The sequence below is a fragment of the Botryllus schlosseri genome, chromosome 11 (assembly GCF_051294905.1).
Source record: "Botryllus schlosseri isolate E-star chromosome 11, Bs_hap1, whole genome shotgun sequence".
Lineage (NCBI taxonomy): Eukaryota > Metazoa > Chordata > Ascidiacea > Stolidobranchia > Styelidae > Botryllus > Botryllus schlosseri.
In genome coordinates, this window is record NC_137246.1 from 7,103,612 (window position 1) to 7,128,849 (window position 25,238).

The window sequence follows — 25,238 nt, forward strand, 5'->3', positions numbered from 1 at the left end:
CCGCAGTTTAGTATTGCCATTTCTGTCTACCGCGGTCCGCTCAATCAATCAGCTGTTGAGGAAGCGTTGCCAGCAAGCAGCAACACAGTTCCCGGACAGTGGGCGGGCGGACAGACAGGAATGTTGTACCATATTTTGCGCACATGTAAAAGGGCATCGCTCACCTCTACATCTGCATGAACAGGGTTTCTCTGAGGTTAGCATTGGTAAGTCATGCAGTCAAGCGCAGGCAGGGAAGCTTGTTCCTGGTTCCACTTCGGTTGACGGTTGTGTTTCTTTCTAACTCTACTTCACTGTTCAGTGTTCACTCCATAATACTTCCACTTGAAACTTGAAAAAGCCGAAAGGGGCTTCTTCCAAACATTCATCACGTTTGCCGAGAAGTGTTAGAAGTCATATTCAACACTGTCCGTGTGACCGTGTCCAGTGTTCAACACGTTTTGCTTATGAATTGTGATAGGGGCTACAGGGTTATTGTGATGTGTGATTGATCAAAGTAGCTGAAATTGCCTATGCTTGAAAACCGCAAATATTTTTAGTGGCTCGGGCACAGAGTTCTGTATGAAAAACCTATAATGAACATTAATTGATTCCTTTGATATTAACAAAAATGAGAATTAGCAAGCAAACTACAGAGTAAAGGCCTGACACTGTTGAATTTCACTTTCCTTTTGCGTGCATGTGACCCTATATCTTTTCTCTGATATTTTGACTGGATATTTCACAAATTGTACACACTTTTATGGCTGCTAAAGTGCTTGGTATATCCGTGGTATGCGGCTGTTGCGTTTTTCATTCTCCTACTAAGATTTAGTCACTTTCTTCTTGTGTGGCGGCTGCTGTGCCACCGTGGTCAAAAGATGTATTGTCAACCATAAGGCTTATGTTAGCATGTCTTGTGTTCTAGCTATAGAGTAAATCGCGCAAAAGCATTCCTGAATATGCGACTTGATATTTATACTATAGTTCTAATATTTTGTGTTTTCTAAAGTTTGACATTATGTTCTGAATATATTCTTGAATTAAATTTTTTAGCTCAGTTATTATGTCATCTCGAAAATACGGAAGCGGTCGACTGAAAATTGAATCAAAAGAAAGTGCGACTCAATTTAAACAGGATGGAAATGCGCAAGACGAGCCATGCGTCGCGTGGCTATCAAAGGAACCTATACATCCCGGGGATTGCGTTGTGATTGCTGGACCGACCAATAGCAAAAAATACATTGGAAGAATATCCAGCTTTCACAAAAAGGACTTCTCGGACGAGGTGCAAGCCAATATATCATGGTTCTTTTCTCAGCACGAAATCCCAAAAAAATTTCGAAGCAAGGATTTTCACAAGAAAGAGGTGTTCTTAGCAACACCAGTCAGAGTTGATAGCATTGATTTAGATAGTATCTTATGTAAGTGCTCCGTTAAATGGATACATCCAGATAGCACGGAACATCGTGACTTTGATGTGAATGAATTCTTTTATCGGAGGTCATTTGACGGTAAAACGATGCGGTATATCACCTCTGCTGGAGCGCACGAATTGGAATCTCGAGCAGAAACCACGATCCAAAGTCCCGGGAAACGCGCGAGGCAAACACCTTTGCGACATGGTGATTACGCGACTGATGATTTGAAAATTGGAAGTCCCCCCAAAAAGTCCAAAACTCGCCAGCTTGACCGTGAATTCTCTGAAGCTGCTAAAAGAAGTCCAACCGGAGAATTAAAAATGCATCAAAATGTACGTCAGCCATTCAAAGCCAAAGTCTCAGCACCGTCTGCTTCTGCCTTTGGCAAAGTTGATGCGTCCGCTGTCCTTGATTTCTTGAATTATTGTGATGAGAATTCATTGCCAATCCGTGGAGTAAATGCTTCTGAATCATCAACGCCTACTTCCATAAAGCCACGAAAAAGCAGTGTAAACGTTCGACGTAGTGCTGCAATTCCGATGGATACCGATAACAGTGACGACATCAGTAAACCTACCCATAAAGTTTTGACTAACCCAAACTCAAACGATGTTCAATCCTTGACTTTGAAAACTGCCTCAATCATGTTGAATTCACCGCCAAAACCGCTCCAATCGAGTTTGAAGAAGTGTGGTGGGGGAAAAGAAAACAATTTTCATTCAGAGATTAATGTACCTTGCGAAACGAATCAAAATACCTCGTCTTTGGCAGTGAATTCGTCAAAAAAGAGCAAAGTCAGATCCAAGTTACGTCGTAATTTAAACGATGACTATTCTGTAAAGCAGACCAACAAAAAGTCAAGCAAAAAGAAAATAACTTTCTCCGCATCGATGACTGACTCCCCCAAAAAATCACCCAAAAAAGTCGATTCGGGCACCGATGATGATCTTTCTTGCGTTGTCTCGAGTTCAGAACTATCTGAATCTGTTCGAAAATCGTCTCGGTTGAGATCGAAAACGTACAAGAAATTAGTAGAGCCTCTGTCTCCCGATGAGGAATCTCTCGATGATGCCTCTGAATCTGACTTCTCCGCAGATGCGTGCGATGCATCAAGTGACGAGGATGTTGATTCCGATACCTCCTATGATGCTGTTATAAATACGCCGAGCAAACAACAGACTGAAAGAAAATCGATGACCAAATCAAAGGCCGCGATTACTCCTATCAAACTCAAAGCGATAAAGCAGAAACATCTTCTCATGCCTAGTCGGGTCACGCCAGTGAAACACGCCAAAGGCAATCTCGGGAAAGCGAGAGGCTCCCTTCACGTGTCTGCGGTGCCCGATTGTCTGCCGTGCCGCGAAAACCAATTCGAAGAAGTGTATTCCTTCGTAGAAGGGAAAATTCGATCGGGCGGAGGTGGCTGCATGTACATATCAGGAGTGCCTGGCACTGGGAAAACCGCTACTGTGCAAGAAGTCATGAAGTGTCTACGAGACACGTCAGACGATGGCCAGATACCGGGATTTACGTTCATAGACATCAACGGCATGAGATTAACCGAGCCGAGGCAAGCCTACGTGCAACTCCTGCGTCAGTTGAACGGTCAAAAAGCCACAGCCGATCACGCCGCGGATTTACTGTCGCAGATGTTCGCACAACGTAGAAAAGTGTCCACTGTGGTTCTGGCGGATGAACTAGATCTATTATGGACGAGGAAGCAGGACGTGCTGTATCATTTGTTCAACTGGCCCACACACAGGCACGCTAAATTGATTGTGGTTGCGATAGCAAACACTATGGATCTACCTGAGAGAATCATGATGAACAGAGTGTCGAGCAGGTTAGGTTTAACGCGTCTCACGTTCCGTCCTTATAATTTCAAGCAACTGCAAGAAATTGTGTCGTCGCGTTTGAAAGGACTGAATTCTTTTGATGAAGACGCCGTCCAGTTGGCATCTAGAAAGGTAGCTGCCATTTCGGGGGATGCTAGGCGTTGTTTGGATATTTGCAGGCGTGCCACGGAATTGGCTGAGTTCGAGCATAAAACAGAAGTTGGAGTTGAACATGTTCATGAAGCGTTGAAGGAGATGTTCGCGACGCCAATGATACTTGCGATTCGCAGTTGTTCAAAGCAAGAGCAGTTGTTTTTACGGGCAGTAGTCTCGGAGTTTAGACGTTCCGGCGTGGAAGAAGCGACGTTGGGAATGGTGGTGCATCAGCACGCCGCTTTGTGTCAGTTAGAAGGGGCCGCGCCTGTTTCTGTGTCTACCGTAGTTCAGATGTCTCAGCGCTTGGCGGAAAGCAGATTGGTGTTGTTGGAAGGCGGACGGAGGGACTTGTATTCTCGCGTGAGACTGAATGTCAGCGCGGATGATGTTTTGTTTGCGTTGAAAGAATAGAGTTTGTTTTGTTATTTCGTTGAATTTGTGCGTTACCGTTAGGACTAAGCATATCAAGTACCTGAGTAATTTGATTTGGACTAGAGCAGTGGTTCCCAATCTTTTTCGAACCATCGCCCCCTTTTCAAGCTTTACACCGATCATCGCCCCCCAGATTTTGTGTACCGAAAAATGGGCATACAAACTGTAATCACTGGCGGGTTGACTAAAAAAAAAGAAAAAAGGTCATTTTTCCCCGCTCGGAGCTCAAAATAACGTTTTTCTCTCCGCATTGCTAGGTGAATGACTAAAAAAAAAAAGGTCAGCCGATTTGGCGCGTCATCGCCCCCTTGGCTAATTTCGCCCCCTGTCGCCCCCTTTGTCCATTTTCGCCCCCCTATCGCCCCCCTGGACCGCCAAATCGCCCACGTTGGGAACCACTGGACTAGAGTCAAGTCAAATATTCCAGTATTACACATGAAGTCAAAACAGCATGAATGATATGGAAAGTTCAAATGAGACCACAAATAAAATAATGCCAGTTCTAGGATAGAGGAGGTAAAGACACTTTTTTGATATTTCAACGCCACTCAAAGAGTAATGCCTTCTGAGCATCAAGAAAAAAATTTTGTCTATTGCTTTTGACAGGTAAGTACATGATAAAGCTGCTGATATTGCACTTTACCAGCTCCAGTAATGTCGTTTTATAATTTGCAATATTATGATTGGTAAGCCCTTGAAAACATGAATCCTCATAGTCATAACTTACAAGGGGATAGTATACTCATATTCATATGAACCCGGTTATTTTCGGCTGACACTCGTCAGGGGTAATCGTCAGCAACTAGTAGAGAATTTGAGGGAACATTGTACAATCGTATCACAATATCGTTTCACGAATACTCAGGTTCATTTCAATACGAATATACTATTCAATTGTATATTAAAGATCTAAAAAACTCACAAGGGCTATAAAAATACCTTTACTTGGCATTTTTCTGTCCAGCCTCAAATATATTTGGCTTGTTAGTATGGTAGGACTATAGAATGACATTATCAGAACAACATAGTTGAATGAATCTGTCCGTTAGAAAATTGTACGGAAAAATAGCACGTCTCATCTTTGCCTCCTCTCCGCGGAGATCATATGAAAGATTATGTGGATTTTTTCAATCATACCAGTTTCGTTACATTTTCTGACATTGCTGTGGGCCGATCACGTGCATAGCTTTCTACTACCATGTTTTGTATGCTGCCATGTGACCAATCGTATTCGAGTACTTTTAAATCATTGTGCCTACCCCTAGTTTCCATACTACCGTCTTGTGATGAAAATGTTGAAATATGGTGAAGTGCGCGATACACTGCCTTTTCTTAACGTTTACCTTTGATTACGAAATTGTTCATTTTTACAGTTCGGAAACTTTACCATAGAAATAGTTGCTAGCTGCAACTGCAGCCTTCGTACTACCCAGTGCAATAGTCGGTCGCGACAGAACTTCTGACAATGGTAAGTTTTCCTCGCGTTTGTTGAACTACAGGGTGCCGACTCCGATCTTAAAACAGTTCGATTTCGGGAGGATGTTCAACGACAATATGGGTCTCGGCCCGCGGATGTCAAATTTCAGTACTCAGTACAGGTGTTATTCGATACTGATGTTGCCGGGACAGGAGAGAGAGGATGTTGAGAAAGGGGGGAAAAGTAAGTCGGATTGTGTCGTGCCCTGGTAGGTCGATGAATTGATGATATGTACTTTTTGATCGTGGTCAAATGTCCTGTGGAAGATTTTAAAGCAAAAGTCGCCCACCTTTGTCTGTAGCTATGGGCAGATGATTTGTAGCGTCGTCATGATCACTTGAGTTGGATAATAGTACTCGGTTACACCATCACGGAACTGCTCTTGTTACAACTCCTAATCTGAAATAAAAATATCTTCTTTCCTTCAGTTATAATGCCTCCGTCTGCCCTTGACCAACTGAGTAAGTATTTATTTTTGCTGACATATTAACAAGAATTTCAGAATTTTTTTGTCATATCAAACAGGTCGCCTGCACATATCGTACCCGATGCTTTTCAAATTAACAAATGTCAAAGGCAACCGTACAACGCACTGTGGAGTCCTCGAGTTTGTAGCGGACGAAGGGAAAATCTATCTTCCCTACTGGGTGAGGATTGCGAAATGGCTAGTCTGGCCTTCACTTGACATGTATCGATTTGTGTTTAGATGATGGAAAACTTGTGTGTGAGCCAAGGCGATTTGGTTGGAGTGCAAAATTGCACGTTGCCTGTCGCTACTTATTCAAAATTTCAACCTCATTCGCCGGATTTCTTGGATATTACGAACCCGAAGGCAGTGTATCCTTTTCAACACAAATTTAATGCCTATATAGCTCTGAAGCTAACTAGGAATGTTTGTGAAACCAGTTTCTTGTAGAATAGTTACCGTCATTACTCGCACAGAAGACACCATTGAATGTTTCGATGGGTTTAACACAAGTTCCTTGTATTTGTGGTCAGTGAACCAGTATTTTTAAAATCTTGAAATATGCAGAATTGCAGATGCAGTAAACATGTATAAGACATAACTTTTAAATTGATGTAAGATAAAGTGGGGCGTGGACCAGGACTGAGCATGCATTTGGAATTGGGATTTTTCTCAGAACTGATTTTAGTTATGGACTTGAGATTTGGACATGCTATGAAATAAATTATGATTTGAATTTCTTAATAGCTGTTCTCTGTCTGACACCTAGTAACCACAGCAATATCAGAACACAGTGCTGGTAAAAAATATGTTCACATGTCAATCTGAAGTGTGCCTTGTGCAATAATTTTCTTTTGCAAGCATATTCATTACTTATCATTGACATAACATGTGCTAGGCAGTGTTGAGATAAGCAATCTTTGTGATGGAATATATGCCGCATTTATAACACCTTATCAAATTCAATTCGGGTGTTGGACTATATGTTTCTTGTAACTAATCCCAGAGTGATGCAGTGCAAAAGTCTTGAACACGGATGGAAATAGATTTGATTCCTTAACAGGATTCTAGTTTAGAAAATGCTCTGCGAAATTTCGCCTGCTTGTCAAAAGCCGACGTCATATCGATACAGTACAACAACAAAAAGTAAGCGTGTTTGCTTGGCTTGTGCAATATCAAAAATCCGTTTTATGAACATAGATACAATCTGAGCGTACTGGAAGTGAAACCGGGAGACGCGGTTTCCATCATAGAGTGTGACATGAGTGTGGAATTTGCCACCCCAATCGGTTACACTCATCCGGAGCGTGAAAAGCCAAAAGAAGAAGAAGAGGTTTGTGAGGAACTGATGGCGTCTTGTTAATGGTGAATTTTCATTGCTTGTCATATTTCAAGGTTTGTGGTAGCATCGTTGGGACGCCCGATGTGAAAAAAGCGCTGGAAGAATATATTCGGGAAAACAGAGGTTTCCAGGTGACATATAGTATTGCAGTATATTTCTGCCGTAATATATGGTAGCACCTACATGCGTCTGGTTTGTTGAGCTGGTATTTTTCATAGATAGGATGATCGTGTGACTCGTGCGTTTTGATAATATACGTCATAAACTTTAGTTGCATCATTGCGGGTATGTCACGTCAATTCCTATCACTGTGCACTTCCATCTAATAATTCTGGTTCCGGCTTCATCTGAGGGAGTCACGTTCATTTATCGTGGGCATTATAGTAGGCACAGAACTAATTCTGACATACCATGACAAGCCATGATTCATTCTGAATTTGAAACGACAAAGTCGAGACTTATCAATTATGTTCTATTGGCCTACGCCAGCACAACATACGCGAGGATCGGGATAAAAAGCGTAGGCTTGCTGGAAGATGTGTTCAAAATTGAGCGCCTAATTCAATTGTTAATGCTGCTCTACTCTGAGTCCACCCAACTGCTATTCTGAGCTACTGCATGTTTTTACCGTCCGATTTTCATATATTTAATCAGATTAATTTTATGCAGGGCTTCCAGGGTAAAGGAGTGAGGCTAGACGGCAAGAAGAAGAACGTCCATGACCCTAAAGTCGATATCGACATCAACGAATTTGAGCGAGGAATACCCAACTACAATTGGGCTTTTGGAAACTTTCGCTATATCAGGAACAACACTCCGACCGATAAGGTATATTTTGTCATTTCCAGTCCGCCCTTATGTTGTTCGTAATTCCGCAATTTAGAAAGATCAAGAAGTCGCCGGTCCTTCTTTTTCGGCGTTTGCTGGCGGCGGAAACGCTTTGCGAAAGAAAAGGAAGTCCTAAAATTCTATATGGATTGCTTTTGTGTTTGTGTTTTATGGTTTATTTATAGGCTGTTTGTCCAACGAATAAGAGGCGTGTGTATCTCTTGGTTACGGAAACCCGTTGTTGCAGATGGAGAAATGTAGTTTTTTGCGCTCGAGGCCGGCGTGTGTTAAAGAAACGGTTGGAGACTCAACTCGTACTCTGTAAAGCTTTAGACCTATACTATTTGTTTCTTCTGTGTCAGGGGCGGCCAACTTCTGTCGGGGGCCGGATCACAGAGTATATACATTAATCACGTATTTATTAGGGCTGGGCACAATGATTCGAGTACTCGAATCTGAATCGAGTATTTATTGTAATGATTCGAGTCGAGTAGTAAAAGATGAGTTTTTCGAGTACTGAAATTATGCGCTCCTCACACCTAAAAGTTAATTTACTATCGAGAATTATAGTTTTCATACCATTTTCCACTGAGGAAACCTTGATTGGCCGTGTCGCAGCCTACGAGACATAGTACAAAGCTACGAACGTTACTGGAAATAACACATTTTAAAAGTCATCATCATCACACAACATTGTCAACAAGAGCATTGAAATCGGTATGGTCGAAAAAATACCAAAGTATCTTTAATGTGACGGATAGCAGGCATTATATTCTTTGTGGTGGGATAAAAGGTACATTTTTAAACTTTGACATATTATATTCTGTTGTGACGTCATAATGAGTGATACTCGACTCGAAGCGTTTTACGTGATTCAGAATCGAATCACTCAGGTCCTCGGTTTTGCCCAGCCCTAGTATTTATACACCTATGCACGGAATAAATCGTATTTAATGTAAACTACAAGTCTATAGCGTAGATCAAACACTATCTAATATTCATTAACAAAACTTTTTAAAGTCAATCGGACATCGATCAAAGTTGTCAACAAGTTATTTGAATTCTGGCTGCATGTCGTATGTAACGAAACTGCACGAGTGCACGCTAACATCAGTTAGATTGCAATGCAGGATGCAGCCTTGTCTCGTTAATGTCGATCCATGATCGCGAATGTATCCGGACAGGGCAAGTAGTTTCATGTCCGTATGTCTCAGGTTGACAAACTTGGATTCATTTTGTGACGCATAAAATTTGCCAATACTTCCAGGGTAGAAACTCAGCGGGTCGTATGTTGCCCGTCCCTGCACTGCAAAGTCAACTTAGTGAATGCTTATGCGCGTTGATGGAAATGACATATCTTGGAGGCATTGTAACAAAGTGCAATGGAATAGGTATGGTCGAAAGAATACCAAATGAACCTCAATGTGTTGTAGAACTGGCAATATATTCTTTGGTGGTCTTATGAAATGTAGCCTCCCGATTTGAACATTTTCAATTCATACTGACGTTTCGTCATAATGAGGGATACCTCGACTCAAAACCTAATACAGTTAATACACGATACAGCATCGAATCTTGCGGGTAGCCTACTTGATTTTGCACAGCCATGCTCGCTACCCATTCGTATTGCAGCTGTGACACCTAGTCACCTACCGTCCACTACGCTATCTCGAAACCATGGAAAACGCGTATTCGCTCGCCTGACCAGCGCACACCGCACATGTCGAAATCTATGTTTTCTCGCGTCGCCTGATGTACGATTGTACGTGACGTGTCGCTATAATTAAATTCAATAAGCATATGCCAGTGGTTCTTGAACTTTTTAGAGCGTGACCCAAATCTGTATTTTGTTGGCATCTCACGCAACGTAATAATGGCAAGTTTAAATGTCAATACGATACGTATTTACGGGTATGGCATGAACTAAAGAAGTTGCAGACAACCAGTTGCACGCAACGCAGTTCTATAAAACGTATGTGACGCACGCGATTTCGAATCGGGGTGTATTATTGTTCTCCTCTGCTGGCCGCATTTGTACTGCAGTCATTCTGAGCCAAGGTTCCATCTCCACCGATCTTTGTGGCGCTGCATATAGTTTGTCCGAACGCGCGTTGGTCAAACGATTCTAGATATAGGCTACACCGTACTTTCACATTTCACAATTGCGAATTCAGTCAGATTCATTTGTTTGCGTATTCAGTTACGACCGAGCTCTTTACCTCCCTCTACACTGCCCGAGTATTACCCATGCAAATATTATATTTGCAAGAAATCCAGCAAATCTTGCATACATATTAAAAGATCGCTATCATGGGGTCGCGACTCAAATTTGCACCCTTCGCGACCCACAGGCTACTTTAAGAACCCCTGGCATAAGAAAACAGTTCGGTAACAGTCAGTGTTGAGTTGACTCGAGTCAGCTTTTTCGTATGGCTTGACTTGACTCGAGTCGCTTTGCTAAAATGACTTGACTTGACATGACTCGACGTATCAGAAATGTGGATTGACTCGCGATCGTGACTCGGAGCAAAATTCACGAGTCAATTTCAAGTCATCAAGTAATCGGTGTCGATAAAAATCACTGTATTTTGCATATGTTCGGATTGTTGGCGAAACACTGGTGTAACCCGTGAGAGCGACCAATCATTCAATGATCGTGCGTTTTACTGAACGTCCATTGCTCTCTCAAAAATAAATTGACCGCGAACGAAGTGATCGAAGCTTACAGCTTACGTTGTCGTAAACTAGTATAGTTAAGTAGTTTAATAGCAAAATGTATATTTCTGTTCTCTGTTCTACCTTAACTTAGGGTTACCAATGTCAAAAAAGAGGGCAAATCCTCTTAAAAGAGGATTTGTCCTCTTTTTTGACTTCTTTGAAAGTGTCCTCGGAGGACGCCCTTTTGTCCTCTTTTTTGAGATTTTGTCCTCTTTTTTGAAAATTGAGGTCATATTTGGAGCAAAGTGCGAGTGATATGCCGTAAATTAGCACAGCAGCGACGTTCAAACGGTATTTTGAGCGAGCTCTAAGCGAAAAGATGACTTTTTTTTTCAGTCAATCACCCGGTAATGTGGAGGAAGAAACGGTATTTTGGGCTCTGAGCGGGAAAGTTGACCTTTTTTTGTAGTCAACCGAACACAAAGTGGGAAAAATTCGCTGAATTTTGAGAATTTCTCTCCGGTTTTGCAAGTCTCAAACCAAAACCTCTTGTTTTATTGAAATTGAATTCGAATGTAGTTTATATAGTCCTCGCCCACTGGCGCAGGCTCGAATTGTATCATATCAATTTGTAATGATGGGTGATGTATTGCATCTTATCAATTCGTTTCTCTATTTTGGCTGGTAACTAAAACTGAGGCTATGCAATTACTTACTTGGTTTAGCATTTCTACGTCTATGTGAGCGATACAGCGCCTTCTTGCGTGTATATTTAACTCTATAATCGTTCATCGGTTCAAAATCAATGACCAATCAATCTGTATGTCAGAAAGCTAGCATACTTCGAAAAGGCAACTTGACTCGTGACTTGAGTTGACTTGAATCGAGTCACCTCCCAAAGTCGACTGACTTGACTCGAGTCAAAATGTGCAATGACTCGAAGGTAGTGACTTTGATCCCAACACTAGTAACAGTTCACGCCACACAACTGGCCGCAAGCTTGTGGTGCCACACATCCATGCGTTTAGCGAAATTGTGAGTATGCCGCATACCGACGATGTTTATAGGACATGCGCATATCCTACGTCTTTAGTTTTGTCCCTATTTCCCTGCGGAAATTACGCATCAACGTCATACACAACATAACTCGCAGATCATATATTTCAACTTAATTTGAATCGCAATATATTTGTGAATGCTGCTGCACACAGTGACAAAGAGTGAAAAAAAGATATCTACACATCTTGAGTCGCGCCACGTTGATTCCGATTAACCAACTTTGGCAAAACTAGAACAAGATTCGAGACAAATATTATTGGAAACCTCGATCTTCCGACCACGCCGAACTATAAAAAGCCATTTCCGGCGGTGTTTCGCCGTAGATCACCACAAGCTCGCCGCACTTGCAATTCAAAAAGTCAAGCCGGCCCGAGCTCAAAAACTCCGGAACGGGATGTCTCTGTTCAGCTTTGATCACGAATACCCAGTACAGGCCGCGACGGATCGGATTCGGCAAGCGCAAGTTATGAATTCTGTACTTGCCACAGTACGCTATACCCAGTTGCTCAAATTTCTTTTCGTCCAAGCTAAAAGACACGGCCACGGGCAAGGATTCGTCTATTCCTTCGAAACAGACAGTAGAGCTGAAGAGTAAATATTCAATATCGTCCGATTGCTCCCAAGTCACGTCCTCAAGACGTATATCGATATCATTGCCTTCAGTCCCGACGTCTACCCACTCTTCTTTCCCGCCGCCTCCTGGACCCAACTTCGGAAACTCTTGCACTGCGAATTCCAGTATTTTGACTTTTTCGTTTGACGTGGTACATAGGAAGTCTTCCACCGAGCAAGGATTCACGAGGAAAAACTGTTCTGTACGTTCGGACTCTGCCTCAGACTCCTCACACTTCGCAGTGATTTTAACCGAAGTCTCGCCAGGATCTTCAACTAAGACGTCAATTTGAAAATCGCCACCCTCGTATGGTTTAGCCCTCATTTTGGCTTTGAAAAACAGTTGCTCACGACACGCCGAAAGCACGACTCCGTTAGTTTGACTCGCGACAGAGACAGGCTGTAACGCGCCAGCCGTCATGTGAGGCAGCAAAGACTGACGGCTGAGATGTAGGAAACGGGAATCATTGCGGATCTCCATGCCGGGATGAAAATCCGTGTAAAAATGCGTACGCGGCACGTTGACGGCGTGGCGTTTGCAGTACGGAGCTAGCGCTTTCCAAAATTCGGCTTGGTTGGTTTCGAAATTTTCCGAGCCGAGAACTTCCTTGACCCAGGCCGGAGCGAAGATTGCCGCCGATAAGGAATATCTGAAATTTTGCATCCGTAATTCAACATCGAGCAGTGCAGGGTGTAAGAGCTGCGGAATCACACGAAAATCGGATTGTTGATATACTCGCTAAAAGCTTTGAGCGACTCTCATCAGCGGCCAACTTCAGCAATACGGTGAATCAAACTTCATATGTATGGATTGGATGATATCTTCATATTGAAATAAACCCGAATATTTTCGGCTGGCACTTGTCCGGGGTAATCGTCAGCAACTAGAGAGTTCAAAAGAACTCTGTATATTAACATTAGTATATTTGATGATACGACTGTTGACATACAAAGTTTTCTTGAAATCTCTACTAGTAGATGACAATGGTACACAACAAAATATTCGATGACCGTAATTACATTTTTTGTTTACTATGACTACGTCACCACACTGTATTGAATACTACATATTCACGTTCGTTATTATCAATAAGTCACAAACAAAATATCCTACATTTCGAATTAGATTCTTCTTATTACCGATCTTCGCTACTTATTATGAGTGTCCGTCAAAAGCTTCAAGTTAGATATTAACAATGCCAGATATTGCTTCATGTAATTTAACATGAAACGAAATTAAGCAAAAGAGACATACTTTCTGGATACTTCGACGGCGGCACAACTGTTCATGCCACCCCCTCCATAACAGCCTCTGCCGAACACATCCACCCCCACATAGACATCAGTCACCCTGGACGTAACCATCGCCAACTCCGCTGACTTCTGCAGTTCGACTTCATTCCAGGTGTAGTTTAGAAGAATACCATCACAGCGGTCGAAAAACAGTCTGTAAAACGAATGGTAGCAAGCCAAGTCCTATTGCCCAGCAGTTTAGCTAGAAGTGTATGGACCACGATGGGTCTTATACGATAAGGCTTTATTTACTGCTCGAAATTGGCCAATACATTGACAGCAAGCAAGCAAACTCAATATCAACATTTGTTAGCACGGAAGTAGATTATGGTAGGCAATGAACCAGTCGAAAAGCATTTTACCAAATCATATTTTGAACATTTCCAAGCAAGTCCTTCAAATTAACACAATCAGAAACAAAAATGTCTAGCGAAGTACTCACTGGTTTTGAGCGTTGAGTTCATCCTGCCACGCCAGCACTCCGTCAACAGTGACACTATCATACCAAATAACTTGACTACCAGCGACAGCATGGTGCATTTCCTCCGTGAGATATTTCACAAATTCCTTCAACCTACCCATGTTTTGAGGCTGTTAAAAACGACACACAATGCGCATTGCACAACCACGACTCATGATAATTGCGAGCATACAACTCACCCGTATATTGTTTTCAATATTCAAAAGCCAACCCTCAAATTTATAATACTTGGCAATTTTGACGAGTGCATCTGCTACTAATTTCCATACAGAGTCGTTTGAAAACATGGCTTCACATCTACAAAGCCAACAATTTGCATAACTGCATCAACAAGAAATGATGAGATTTCGGTACCTGTCGAAGCCCGTGTCGCCCTCAGTTATGAACGTACCCAACACAGACACACCATTCGTGTGAGCACAGTTGATCCACCCTACTGGCGGTATGGTCACAAAATGATGACTGAAGTAGACAAATGTGTCAACCACATCCCAATAGGCCATGTAATACCATTCGTCATCCCCACACAATGTTCCTTGTACGAATCTGCATAAGTACAAATTAACACAATATAACCCATTGGAATTTGAAACCTTTTCAATTACCTATCATCCAAGTATCCTCCGGCCATATCATGACACACCATGGTTTTTGGTTCGCCATCCGGTATGTATTTTCCATGATACGCCACTGACGCAATGGAGAATGACTGACCCTTGTCATGACTACCATCTACTATCCAAGCCAACAGTTCTTCTAAACTGTAAAGTGGTTTGGTCACTGGAAGACCATCCTCGACGCTTCTTCCTCGGAATCGTGTGGGAACATCGAATTTCACTTCCACGTGAGTCTGTTTTGTCCTTAATGGTATTTCTTCCATCTTGTTTCAATCGCTAGGATTTTCCTGAAAAACAGGAGAGTGATAGTGTATAATAATTTGTTCACAGCAACAAGCACAGAGTCATTGAATGCGTTTCTTTTAACATACATGTTGTTCATTCTCAAAAGATTCAACACCCACTTCAGATTATTTTTGTATCAAGATACATTGTAGAGAGATTTGTCCAATGAACCACATTGCACCGCAACTTCACACTGTATAGGTATAGGCAGCAACAAACCATTACTATTTCAAGTAAGATTGGATTCATCATCAAAATACAATTGTAACGGAACAGTTTTCGACTTTCATAATTATGATTGTTTCATTTTAAATTCTCAAGACAAAGACAGTAACAAAGACTCATTTAGGAACTTTCAATCTAATCAAGTTACCCACTATCACCAGTGAAATGATGGAACACAAAATAGTGATCAAGTTCAATTAAGGGCGGTGCAAATCCAAAACTGGTGGTCTCAATTGATAGCTTCCGAGGGATTTTCGACGTTGCTGTGATCTGAAAAGAAATAAATGGAATGCTTAGGTTAGAACGTCTCTCGTGTCAAGATCAGAACAATGAATCCCCTTCCCTATGAAATAACACCAGTATCGCTTACAGTCAAGGTCTGCCAGTATGGAACTGGTTTATCGTGCAAGTACACACATGTAAGATAATAGCTTGGTGTAATTGTCTGACTAAGACTATTGACTATACATGTACTACGTTATAGGATCAGATGGCTTCTTAACAAATGAGCAGGGCAAGATATTGATTCTTAAATCTTGCTTACACACAAATGCCGCTGAATGCGCTTGCTTTAATCCATTCATTATTCCATAGATATCATCAGATATCAGATATTTAAATATGAAATCTTACTCAATATTTAGGCAAATTAATTGAGAAGATATATGACTCCATACTTTTTGGTAAATATGCTAACCCGATGTCCTTCGGAATTTGATCAGTAACATACGCCCGAACGAAGAACAGACTGCAACACAAACTATTCGGAATTCAGCTATTCAACATATCAATTAACTCAACAAACGAACTGTAACTTGACAAGTACAAAACGAAACCAATCGTTGACCCTTCCATAAAACGTGATGGATTAGGCTGCGACATGCGCATCGCACATATAACCAGGATATACAAAGAATATGTAAGATCAGAAATATATCAATCCACAGATTCAAAATCTGTGAGACCAGTTCTGAATTCTTGATGCTCCATCAGCATGAAATGTCGAGTACAGCAATTTGCAGTAAAAGCTCCATCCGTACTTATAGTAAAGAATCCAAGTCAATTTGAATAACTTAAGTCTGTTTTAAACTGCGTACGTACGGTACCGCTACCATATGACCCAAAGTCGAACAAAAGCTCCTTCAGTGTCTGCGATAAGTCTACCTCTACAGACATACAGACACCTTGCTTCAATGAACTACCTCAATCCTCATTCCTTTGAGATCCACCTCGTCCACTTTACATCTCAAGTACATGTAATGATTAGATTCTATGACAGGAAATACTTGATTTAGCACAGCGACTGTTATAATAGATTAGGTCACTGAGCTACGCTACTCTGGAGCAATGATTGCAAATGTTTTGATTGCTGCTTACTCAGGCGTATCGCAATATTTTTCGAATGTAGGCCTATCTCAACACCGTTCTATCATAGCAATTTACAACGTGGCGACGTTGTAAATTGCTATGGTTCTATGATCTGCGAAGAAATTTATAGCTATAAATTCCTACCGACATGATGCACTGTTTGGATTCACCAAAGGTACGAGATAACACAATCTAGCCGGTACAGAAGGTCCGAAAGATTCACGCAGTTGCCGAAAGTTTTGACGACGACGACGGGATTTTAAATACCGCAATGGCGAATGAATTAGGCAAAGAGTTGTACACAAGTTGCAAGATTCCGAATCATAAGTTAATTTGACTTATATAATTTTCGCTCCAGTCAAGTCGAGTCATTTTCTATTCACAACCGAGTCAACGCCAACTAAAGACTCTGCAGCATTGCTTTTCAATAACCTTTTTGAGTACCATATACGCACTTTTTTTTGCAAAACTAAATTCATCCGACAACTGTTATACAAAGAGAAAATGGAGATGCGTAGCAATATTTGTTCATATGTGCAACAAGTAGGCTACCAGTTTAGGCCATCAAGTGTCACATTATAAAGAAAACTCTTTTCTCCCGTTTTCGCATAAATTAATTTGCTGCAACATACGTTGCAGTACAATCCTACAATCCCATACAGTGAAGCAATACACTGAAGACTTCTCGAAGCGACGGTACAATATTAGGGTTACCATATACGTCCCCTTTTCAGGAAATTGAAAATGTGATGATAAAGGGTTTTGCGATGCGCTATAGCTCTTTCCGGTCTTCTTGGGCCTAAGAATGGCCCGGATGTTGGGCAAGACGCCGCCTTGCACGATCGTCACTCCGTCGAGCAGCTTGTTCAGCTCTTCGTCGTCTCTGATGGCGAGCTGCAGGTGACACGGGCCGTCGTGGGCCGCGTTTCCGACCAATTCGAGAACTTCGGCACTCAGGTACTCGAGCACGGTGGCGGTGGACATAGCGTATTGGTAACGATAGGCGCCCACCAATCTGGCGGATCCGAATCGATTCCCGTCGAAGGTTTATCTGGGCTCCTCTTCCACCGCCGTTGCCGTTCTTACGGTGAAAAAAGCCCAGAAAAAGACTCGACGAAAGAAATCACTCACAAGGAGTGGAAAGAACTAGTAGAAAGGGCCACGGCTTCAAAAAGATCAACATTGAAAAGAACTGTGACATCGGGCACTCTCAGGCCGAGGTGGATGTTAGATTAATAGGTTCGCAACTACATGCGTGTCGTTCGACATCCTTCTATGTTCATTACATCGCATTGTGTCTTATCGCATTGTACATTGTGTGTGACTTGTTCAGATGAAAAATATAACCCAACGATGATTCTATTAAGTACGTGAGCTCCAGCTCCCACTCGCTGCGCGTCGCGTAGTTGCCCTTTCTCAGCAGTCGGCGAACTCTGCCGACGGGGAACTGCAGGCCCGCTCTCGGGGATCGGACTTTGCCTTTGCCCCCTTTGCCACGTCCTGACATTTTCATATATCATCACGCTGTGGTTACCGTCGAAGAATCCCAGGTGGCTGTCTGATCTGATCTCAAAGACTATCACCTAGTCGTTTCGGCATCTTCCTGTCATTCACTATATTGCTGTCCTGTGATGTTTTGAAGTGATGAAATTTTATGAATAAACTTGAACTTGAACTGCTCCGAGGACGCCTAAATGCCCTCCTTTTGTCTTTTGGCAATTCGTCCTCCTTTTTACAGCTTTAATAATGGGCAGAGTCAACTGAAAATCGGCATAAAGACGTGAAATAGAAAATACGGACCTTCGAGCGGGTCATTTGGGAGTCGAATGAAAGTGATGACCTTTCTTAGTCAATTCAACAAAATAAACGTAAAAAGTAGGGTTCTGGTTTAAATCAGGTTTTTTTCGTTGATTTTTGATTTTAATTTTACCATTTTGATTTTATTGATTATTTTGTTTCTTTTCAAATTTTCCAACGAGATGCGTGAATGTGGTGTATTATCGGACAATCATGTGCATTTTATATAAACCGGAGATAGCATCTCGCCACCCGCACCGGTATAGTTCATTTATTCGACAGACAGACGGGAAAAGAGCAAAGAGCTATAGTCAATCATTATGTTAGCGTTTTGCTGTGGACACTAAGTTAGCTGTCTGCGACATGGTGCAGCCATTTCCGAGTCACTGGTGGGATACCGCAACGAAGCGCAATTAGGAGTCTCTATCGAATTCGAAAGCCTTCCTCATCTCTGATCCAGTTTGCTGGCAGAAACTAATCCATCGATCAACATGTTTCCTCGCTATTAGAACAGATCAGTCATGATTCGGGCGACCCGTCATTAACGCATAGGTTAAACGTCATCTATCATTACCACTATGTTGAACGTTTTCAGCTATCTGGATGATGATTCACAGCCCCACATTATTAAAGTTTAAGCGTTATCCTTAATCACCTTGATTGACATGGTTGTCATTCATCCCATTTTCTTTTGTTGATGTTGTTGTTATTATTAGTAAAAAAAAAAAAATCATGATTTGAATTAGAACCCTAGTAAAAAGTGGTATAGCAACTCTATAAAGTTGCGCTCCTCTAGATTGATCATTTGATTGGTTGATTACCAATTACTGATCCCATCCGTTGCCTTTTCAATGTGTTGTAGACATGTCGCTGTGTTTTGGTCGCAGTTATTAACTTCGCTCGCAATAAACGGACATCTCGCTTCATTGGTGACCCCGACGTGATTTGAACACGCAACCATCTTCATTTGTGACACTTCCACATGCATGCCACGTCCAGTAGTTCCTCACCCTTGGCGAAGGAAGTTAATCATGGACTTAATCATCCATCGATCCGAACCACGCGCAGGCTGGTAGCAGCGAAATTCGTATTATAACAATTTACGGCTAATGTCTCCATGAAGTATAACTCAGAAAGTAGCTGCATGTCCAATATTAGGCTGTAAGCTGTCTGGTACTTAACCGAGAGACTTTCCTGGTTTGCTGTCGTGATAGTTTTTCGTACGATATATTTGTCCATACACAGTTTATTCAAACGTTTGCAAGTATAGGTTTACATGAATCTCGTCTCGAGTCAACTAAACATGAGCTTATAAAGACTCGAGATCATTGCAATAGGAAGTCATATTCGTATCCGAATATGGGCGTGAAATACACAATTACAATATAGGCTACTCCCGCAGTATGGCATGGGTTGCGTAAAGAATTTGCAAGACAATGCATCGCATGCCAACGCTCTAAATTTCACACACACGTCCGCGCACGGCTAGAAAATTATAATGGTGGCTGTTCTTCCAGGACGCACGTGTGTTGTAGCCTACTGTGCGGCTTTGATTCCGAGGTGAAGTAGACAGTAGTCGTTGAAATCAGGGATATGTAGACTTTTTGTGGAATTTGTGAAATAGTGACAGTGACGCCGCCAAACAAGTATGTGGTACATTACAGAAGCAAGAATATGTAGCAAGATTAAAAGAATTGTTTTTTCAAGTTTTAAAAACATCCAAAGGCTTACTGAACGATCGTTATTGCCGTATGATGGCGTGTTTTGTTCAAGAATTGTCGAGTCATATACATGAAACTGCTGAAATATTACAAAGCATTTCTCGCTCAGGAGGGGTCCGTTCATTGTTGTTACTGCTGCTACTTGCTGTTGCTGTAAATTTGCTTTATATATTCATTAAAACAGAACTTTTATTATGGATTCGATGCATGCTCCGCCTTTGTGGACTGGTGGTCCATCTCCAGGACAGTTCTACAACTTTCCTGGTAACAACGTTCCGACACAAGTGAATAATGAAGCCATGAAACGAACGATGTAAGTGGAGCCTAATCACATTTTTAACTTAGATCTGGTACAATTCAGGATCATTGTAAACTATTCGAGTGTATGGTATTTCATGTAGCTTTTCTGTATCACTTTTGAGGCCTATACAACCCGTTACTGATCCTATATATAATGGAACAACATTGCTGCATACTCCGTAATATATATAGTCATGAATGCTGATGAATAAAGATTTTGAATGGTGTTATGATGAATGAAATGCCCGCGTAGCCTAACTTTGATCAACTCGGCACAATATTTATCGGCCTGTCTAATGTCCCTGTCATAACATGTAGGCCTATGATTGCTCCAATATGGGGTTTGATTTGATTGATTGACACCCAGCCAGTGGTTTGACTCTTCATTGTCTCGCATTTTTTATAGTGTCCTTGAGTCGAAAAAAATTATTTTTCAAATCAATACTGCCACTGGTAAAATTTAAGTTGAAATAATGTCACATTTTAATATTAACAAAAATATGCTATGTCGGTATTTGATTAAAATTCTGATATTGCTGGGGCTCTACTTTTGTGAGAAAGTAATCCTGTGATCTCAGTTATCGGATCACTGCGCTCAAAATAAGTGGTCTCAGATTAAAGTTGAAAAAATTTTGGGCAGCTAAGCTATTTTTCCTCAAAAAGCCACATTATTGGACCTGCATCTAAAAGATTTTCAACAGCTGTGCCATTCCACTCCGTCTGTGCGCGTGCGGCAACTATGGGGCTGGGCAAAATCGAGTACCTGAGTGATTCGATTTTGAATCATGTAATATGCTTCGAGTCGAGTATTACTCATTAGTCATTATGACGTCATAACATAATTTAATACGTCAAAGTTCAAATATGTACCTTTTATGCGACCACAAAGAATGTAATGCCTGTGATCCATCTCATTAAAGATACGTACTTGGGTATTTTTTCGACCATACCGATTTCATTGCACTTGATGACAATGTTGTCGGATGATCATAACTTCGGAAATGTGGTATTTCTACTTCTAGTAACGTTCGTAGCTTTGTAATACGGTATATGTTTCGTACGGTATGCTACGATACGGCCAATCAAGGTTTTCACAGTGAAAATTGCTATCTAAACTATAATTCTCGTTGATAAATTAACTGGCTGGCGGTAGCGTATATTTTCAGTACCGGTACTTGAAAGAATCGTCTTTTATACTACTCTACTCTCTACTCAAATCATTAAAATTATTACTCTATTTGGATTCAAGTACTATAATCATTGTGCAAAGCCCTAGTGGCAATGTATCTGTCGTAACATAGCTTATTAACCCTTCACGAAATTTCCACCTCATTTCTTCATCAACGCCTTGGCCCTGGACGAATGATATCCAATTCTGCACGTTTGTGTGTCGTTTTATGCAGTCTTGCCTGAACACCACTCAGAAAAGTTGGCTCCCTGTCTTCATCAATTGTGCCAATGTACCAATGTTCCAGTCTCTTCAGATTGATCTCACCTTGTGAATTTTGGTCCATTTGGTCAATATAGCAACAAATTTTCCATAATTTCTAACCACCTTGTTTAGCAGGGCAGAATTTTTACCTGCGATTCCATGGTGTCCAAAGTTACCAGCGTTACTAATATCACCACATATATGCAGGCAACCGATTGTCACTGGAACGTCAGTGCTTGGAATCAAGTTCGATGAAGGGGTGATGATTGCTGCTGATACTCTGGGATCGTATGGCTCACTGGCACGATTTCGCAATCTGTCGAGAATTACAAAAGTCAACGAGTCCACCATTTTATCATCATCGGGTGATTATGCAGACTACCAATACATCAAAGCGGAAATAGAACAGATTGTGTAAGTTTCTCTACTCTGACGTTTATGTAGGTCAAGTAGAAACGATTTCAAAGTAAATATATTAAAAAACATAATCGGTAATTTCCTTGTTACAATCGAAGAAATTCCATTGAATTGTACTGGCCATTTGATTAGGTTCAATTGACGTGAGTGTTGAATGTAATCTAGAAGTTGCATAATTAGGCTATATGTGTTGATTCATTTTTATTATATTGGGACTAGCGATTCGATGATAACATATTGGGAAAAATAATCTGTTTCTGCTTGAATCTAAGATATTATGACATTGACGTCATTTATGGTAGGCCGTAGGCTTTTTCTTTGATGATATAAGTAGCCATGAATTTTACTATAGAATTATTCTTATTGGCAATCTTGAAATAATGTTACTGATATCCTCATTAGAAAGAATTACGATTGCTAGTTTTGATCATTTTTGTAATGTTCGGGACCTAAATCGTAAATTGTCAACAGATTATATACATTACCACTTGAAAAGATCGGTATCAATAGTAAATTCCAGTTTTTATCAATATGACATTTTCTTATATTTAAGTAATTTACATAAATCCAAAATGCAGAATCGACGAAGAGTCATTGGACGATGGATTCGCACTGACTGCGGAAAATGTCTTCTCGTGGATGACTCGGGTTTTGTACGGCAGAAGGAGTAAATTCGACCCCTTGTGGGCTACTGTAGTTGTGGGAGGATTTAATGATGGGAAAAGGTGATTATTAAATGACCATTGAAATCGACCATCAATTCTAACGTATATCTACTGTAACTGTTACGCTTGCGTAGCTTTCTAGGTAGATGCGATAAGATTGGAATTGCCTTTGAAGACGATTCCGTTGCGACAGGATACGGAGCTTACATTGCTCAGGTAATGGTTTGAATCTGTGAAGCGCGAAGCGAATGTGCGAATATTTCCGATGCTACTTGTCATAGCCGCTATTGCGAAAAGCACTGGAAGATAATCAAGGTGCGTTTACTGAAGCCAAAGCCAGGAAGGTGATCGAAGATTGCCTCCGAGTCCTGTACTACCGCGACGCGAGATCCTATAATCGGGTATGTGATTCTTTTTTCGAGACATTCGTTCACAGGTATTTTGTTTTCGATTTGCAGGAGTTGTAGTTCTCTTCTTTTGAATATATTAAGTCGGTGGCGGTGTCAAATGAAATATATACCAATATCACTCTCCATGATCCTGGTCTCTCCTGTTCCAGTGTGGTACAAACAGCTTCGAGATATTCTGTCAAGTCCTGCTGTGGAGTCTAAGAAAATGTCCAGTTCCTTCAAATTAGTTTTCCCTGAAATCTTCCATGATGTGCTTGAATACACAAGTTATGCATGAGCATGCGACACAATGGAAAACGACAGTTTAGCATGGGATACTTCAGCATGTGACTTGATAACCCCAAAACTATCCCGAATACTAAACATAGCCTTTATATTAACCCTTATATATGTCCTAACCCCAAGTCTAAATCTAACCCAACCCAACCATAAATAACCCCTAACCCGTAATTTAACCCACATGCTCATGTGTCGTATGCTATAATGTCGCATTTTCATATGTCCACATTACACAAAATGATGCAAAGATAGAATCTTGATGATATTGCTAGCGTAAAACTGCATTTTTGAACCTGCGGTTGGTGTTGCACATTAAAACTTGGACATAAAAATACCTAATCAATTCTCTAGGATAAAGAGATTCCCCTCTGATACACCTGTCATGACCGCTTTTTATTACTTATTGCGGAATTCGGATGCTAGCAAAAACTTCAATTTACTTCAAAAGTCTATAAGCCGAAATAGATGAGTTAAAAATTGCAAAATTTTGCAACCCAGCAAACATTAGTGCTGTTTTATATGACAACTGTGAGTTGCATTTGTCATCACGTCACAACGACGAAGTTCTTTTTCTATTATTTGTTGTGAAAAACTTGATTGACAACGGTCACGAAATGATACGAAATATGGTAGTCATGATTCATAAATACGAAATTATTTTGAATGACATGTAATGGCAGAATTTTACATATTTCAAATTTTCATGTCTTCATTTATAACTATGATGTCATAATAGGTGGTACTCCCTTTAAAAGTTGTTGCCTGCTAGGGGGTTTCACGGACATAACTCCTACTCAACCTTTTACCGTGTTTAGTATGAAATAGCTGTCGCCACGAACGATGGTGTCAGAATAGAACAGCCGAAGGCGTCCGAAACGAATTGGGAAGTCGCTCATTACGTCAAGTAAGCACAGTCTTTGATATTGGGATAATTTCCCGCATATAATGTAAGCGGGCGTGCAAAGCCGCGTAATCCAATAATAATCAGCTACTGCGAATCTGCGACGTTGATCAATAGGCCCAGGTGGCGATGATCCACAGCTTTCGATAACGCTTTGCTTCTTTCAGGGGATTCTAGCGACGTGCGGGAAGAGACGGCGTTCGCGGAGTTACAGCAAAGGCGCCGGATATTGTCGTGTACCTTTCTTATTTGTAATAAATTTCCTTAACTCACACAACTTGTCGCGTTCAGCTCAGTTTGGTTAGTTTATAAATAGTTTCGTATTTGAAAACACCACGAGATTGCGACAAATCAGGGATGAGAGGTCGTCGAAAAAAGGGGAAATAAGTCCGGCCTTGTCTCTTGCGTGGATTAGCGAGAAGTAGCCTACTTTTTCATCTGCTTGAGTGTAGGTTCACCATACTTTTTTGATCACAATTTTATTTGTAGTTCAATTTCTTAATAATTTCATCAATTTAAAACACAACACTAAGGTTGCGATAAAATGAATAGAGTCGGATGCGACTTAAAATCAGAGATCCTCGTTGTCCTAGCTAGAACACGTAAATTGAGTCGTGTGCTTGTAACTGAGCTACAAGTTTCGGAATATAAGATAAAAAGGACAAAGCGATGGAGATGAAATGGCATACGTCGGTAGACTAATGGACATATCAGATCATGGTCCGATATTCTCGAGCACGAACCAGTAGGCTGTACGACGTACGTTTAGTAAAATATGCTTT

General features: G+C 41.2%; 5 protein-coding genes across 5 annotated transcripts; 3 read left to right on the forward strand and 2 right to left on the reverse strand.

The window, feature by feature from the left end:
• Positions 1–7: 7 nt before the first annotated feature.
• On the forward strand, positions 8–5,191 carry LOC145451162 (uncharacterized). Its single transcript, XM_080329660.1, has 2 exons — positions 8–3,893; positions 4,238–5,191. The coding sequence occupies exon 1, from the start codon at positions 1,046–1,048 to the stop codon at positions 3,800–3,802; it is 2,757 nt and encodes a 918-aa protein (XP_080185786.1). The 5' UTR covers positions 8–1,045; the 3' UTR covers positions 3,803–3,893; positions 4,238–5,191.
• Positions 5,189–8,170, forward strand: LOC145451172 (ubiquitin recognition factor in ER-associated degradation protein 1-like). Its single transcript, XM_080329670.1, has 10 exons — positions 5,189–5,291; positions 5,348–5,483; positions 5,729–5,761; positions 5,826–5,947; positions 6,007–6,137; positions 6,838–6,912; positions 6,967–7,099; positions 7,162–7,239; positions 7,778–7,936; positions 7,992–8,170. Exons 1-10 carry the CDS (start codon positions 5,289–5,291, stop codon positions 8,070–8,072), a joined length of 951 nt encoding a protein of 316 aa, XP_080185796.1. The 5' UTR covers positions 5,189–5,288; the 3' UTR covers positions 8,073–8,170.
• Positions 8,171–11,737: 3,567 nt separating this feature from the next.
• On the reverse strand, positions 11,738–16,306 carry LOC145451165 (cytosolic endo-beta-N-acetylglucosaminidase-like). Its single transcript, XM_080329663.1, has 8 exons — positions 15,844–16,306; positions 15,315–15,436; positions 14,645–14,943; positions 14,394–14,585; positions 14,219–14,336; positions 14,001–14,149; positions 13,521–13,712; positions 11,738–12,915 (listed from the first exon to the last, which is right to left on the reverse strand). Exons 3-8 carry the CDS (start codon positions 14,917–14,919, stop codon positions 11,907–11,909), a joined length of 1,935 nt encoding a protein of 644 aa, XP_080185789.1. The 5' UTR covers positions 14,920–14,943; positions 15,315–15,436; positions 15,844–16,306; the 3' UTR covers positions 11,738–11,906.
• Positions 15,364–18,041, reverse strand: LOC145449904 (histone H2A-like). Its single transcript, XM_080328344.1, has 3 exons — positions 17,932–18,041; positions 17,256–17,549; positions 15,364–15,436 (listed from the first exon to the last, which is right to left on the reverse strand). Exons 1-3 carry the CDS (start codon positions 18,039–18,041, stop codon positions 15,364–15,366), a joined length of 477 nt encoding a protein of 158 aa, XP_080184470.1.
• A 2,111-nt stretch (positions 18,042–20,152) lies between these two features.
• Positions 20,153–24,733, forward strand: LOC145450789 (proteasome subunit beta type-4-like). Its single transcript, XM_080329296.1, has 7 exons — positions 20,153–20,365; positions 21,992–22,198; positions 22,780–22,926; positions 23,001–23,082; positions 23,148–23,267; positions 24,371–24,459; positions 24,624–24,733. The coding sequence occupies exons 1-7, from the start codon at positions 20,247–20,249 to the stop codon at positions 24,631–24,633; spliced, it is 774 nt and encodes a 257-aa protein (XP_080185422.1). The 5' UTR covers positions 20,153–20,246; the 3' UTR covers positions 24,634–24,733.
• The last annotated feature ends 505 nt before the right edge of the window (positions 24,734–25,238 follow it).

Excerpts from the sequence above, each read along its gene's own strand:
- LOC145451162 (XM_080329660.1), top strand. The coding sequence starts at position 1,046 with ATGTCATCTCGAAAATACGGAAGCGGTCGACTGAAAATTGAATCAAAA.
- LOC145451172 (XM_080329670.1), top strand. Across the intron at positions 6,138-6,837 it reads ATTACGAACCCGAAGGCAGT|TTTAGAAAATGCTCTGCGAA; the intron begins GTATCCTTTTCA and ends ACAGGATTCTAG. Across the intron at positions 6,913-6,966 it reads ATACAGTACAACAACAAAAA|ATACAATCTGAGCGTACTGG; the intron begins GTAAGCGTGTTT and ends TTATGAACATAG.
- LOC145451165 (XM_080329663.1), bottom strand. The coding sequence starts at position 14,919 with ATGGAAGAAATACCATTAAGGACAAAACAGACTCACGTGGAAGTGAAA. Across the intron at positions 14,337-14,393 it reads GGCGACACGGGCTTCGACAG|ATGTGAAGCCATGTTTTCAA; the intron begins GTACCGAAATCT and ends TTGGCTTTGTAG. Across the intron at positions 14,150-14,218 it reads ATATTGAAAACAATATACGG|CCTCAAAACATGGGTAGGTT; the intron begins GTGAGTTGTATG and ends CGTTTTTAACAG.
- LOC145449904 (XM_080328344.1), bottom strand. The coding sequence starts at position 18,041 with ATGTCAGGACGTGGCAAAGGGGGCAAAGGCAAAGTCCGATCCCCGAGA. Across the intron at positions 17,550-17,931 it reads AGAAAGGGCAACTACGCGAC|ATTGGTGGGCGCCTATCGTT; the intron begins GCGCAGCGAGTG and ends CGGATCCGCCAG. Across the intron at positions 15,437-17,255 it reads CAATTTCCTGAAAAGGGGAC|ATCACAGCAACGTCGAAAAT; the intron begins GTATATGGTAAC and ends ATTTCTTTTCAG.
- LOC145450789 (XM_080329296.1), top strand. The coding sequence starts at position 20,247 with ATGGATTCGATGCATGCTCCGCCTTTGTGGACTGGTGGTCCATCTCCA. Across the intron at positions 22,927-23,000 it reads GGATTTAATGATGGGAAAAG|CTTTCTAGGTAGATGCGATA; the intron begins GTGATTATTAAA and ends ACGCTTGCGTAG. Across the intron at positions 23,268-24,370 it reads ACGCGAGATCCTATAATCGG|TATGAAATAGCTGTCGCCAC; the intron begins GTATGTGATTCT and ends TACCGTGTTTAG.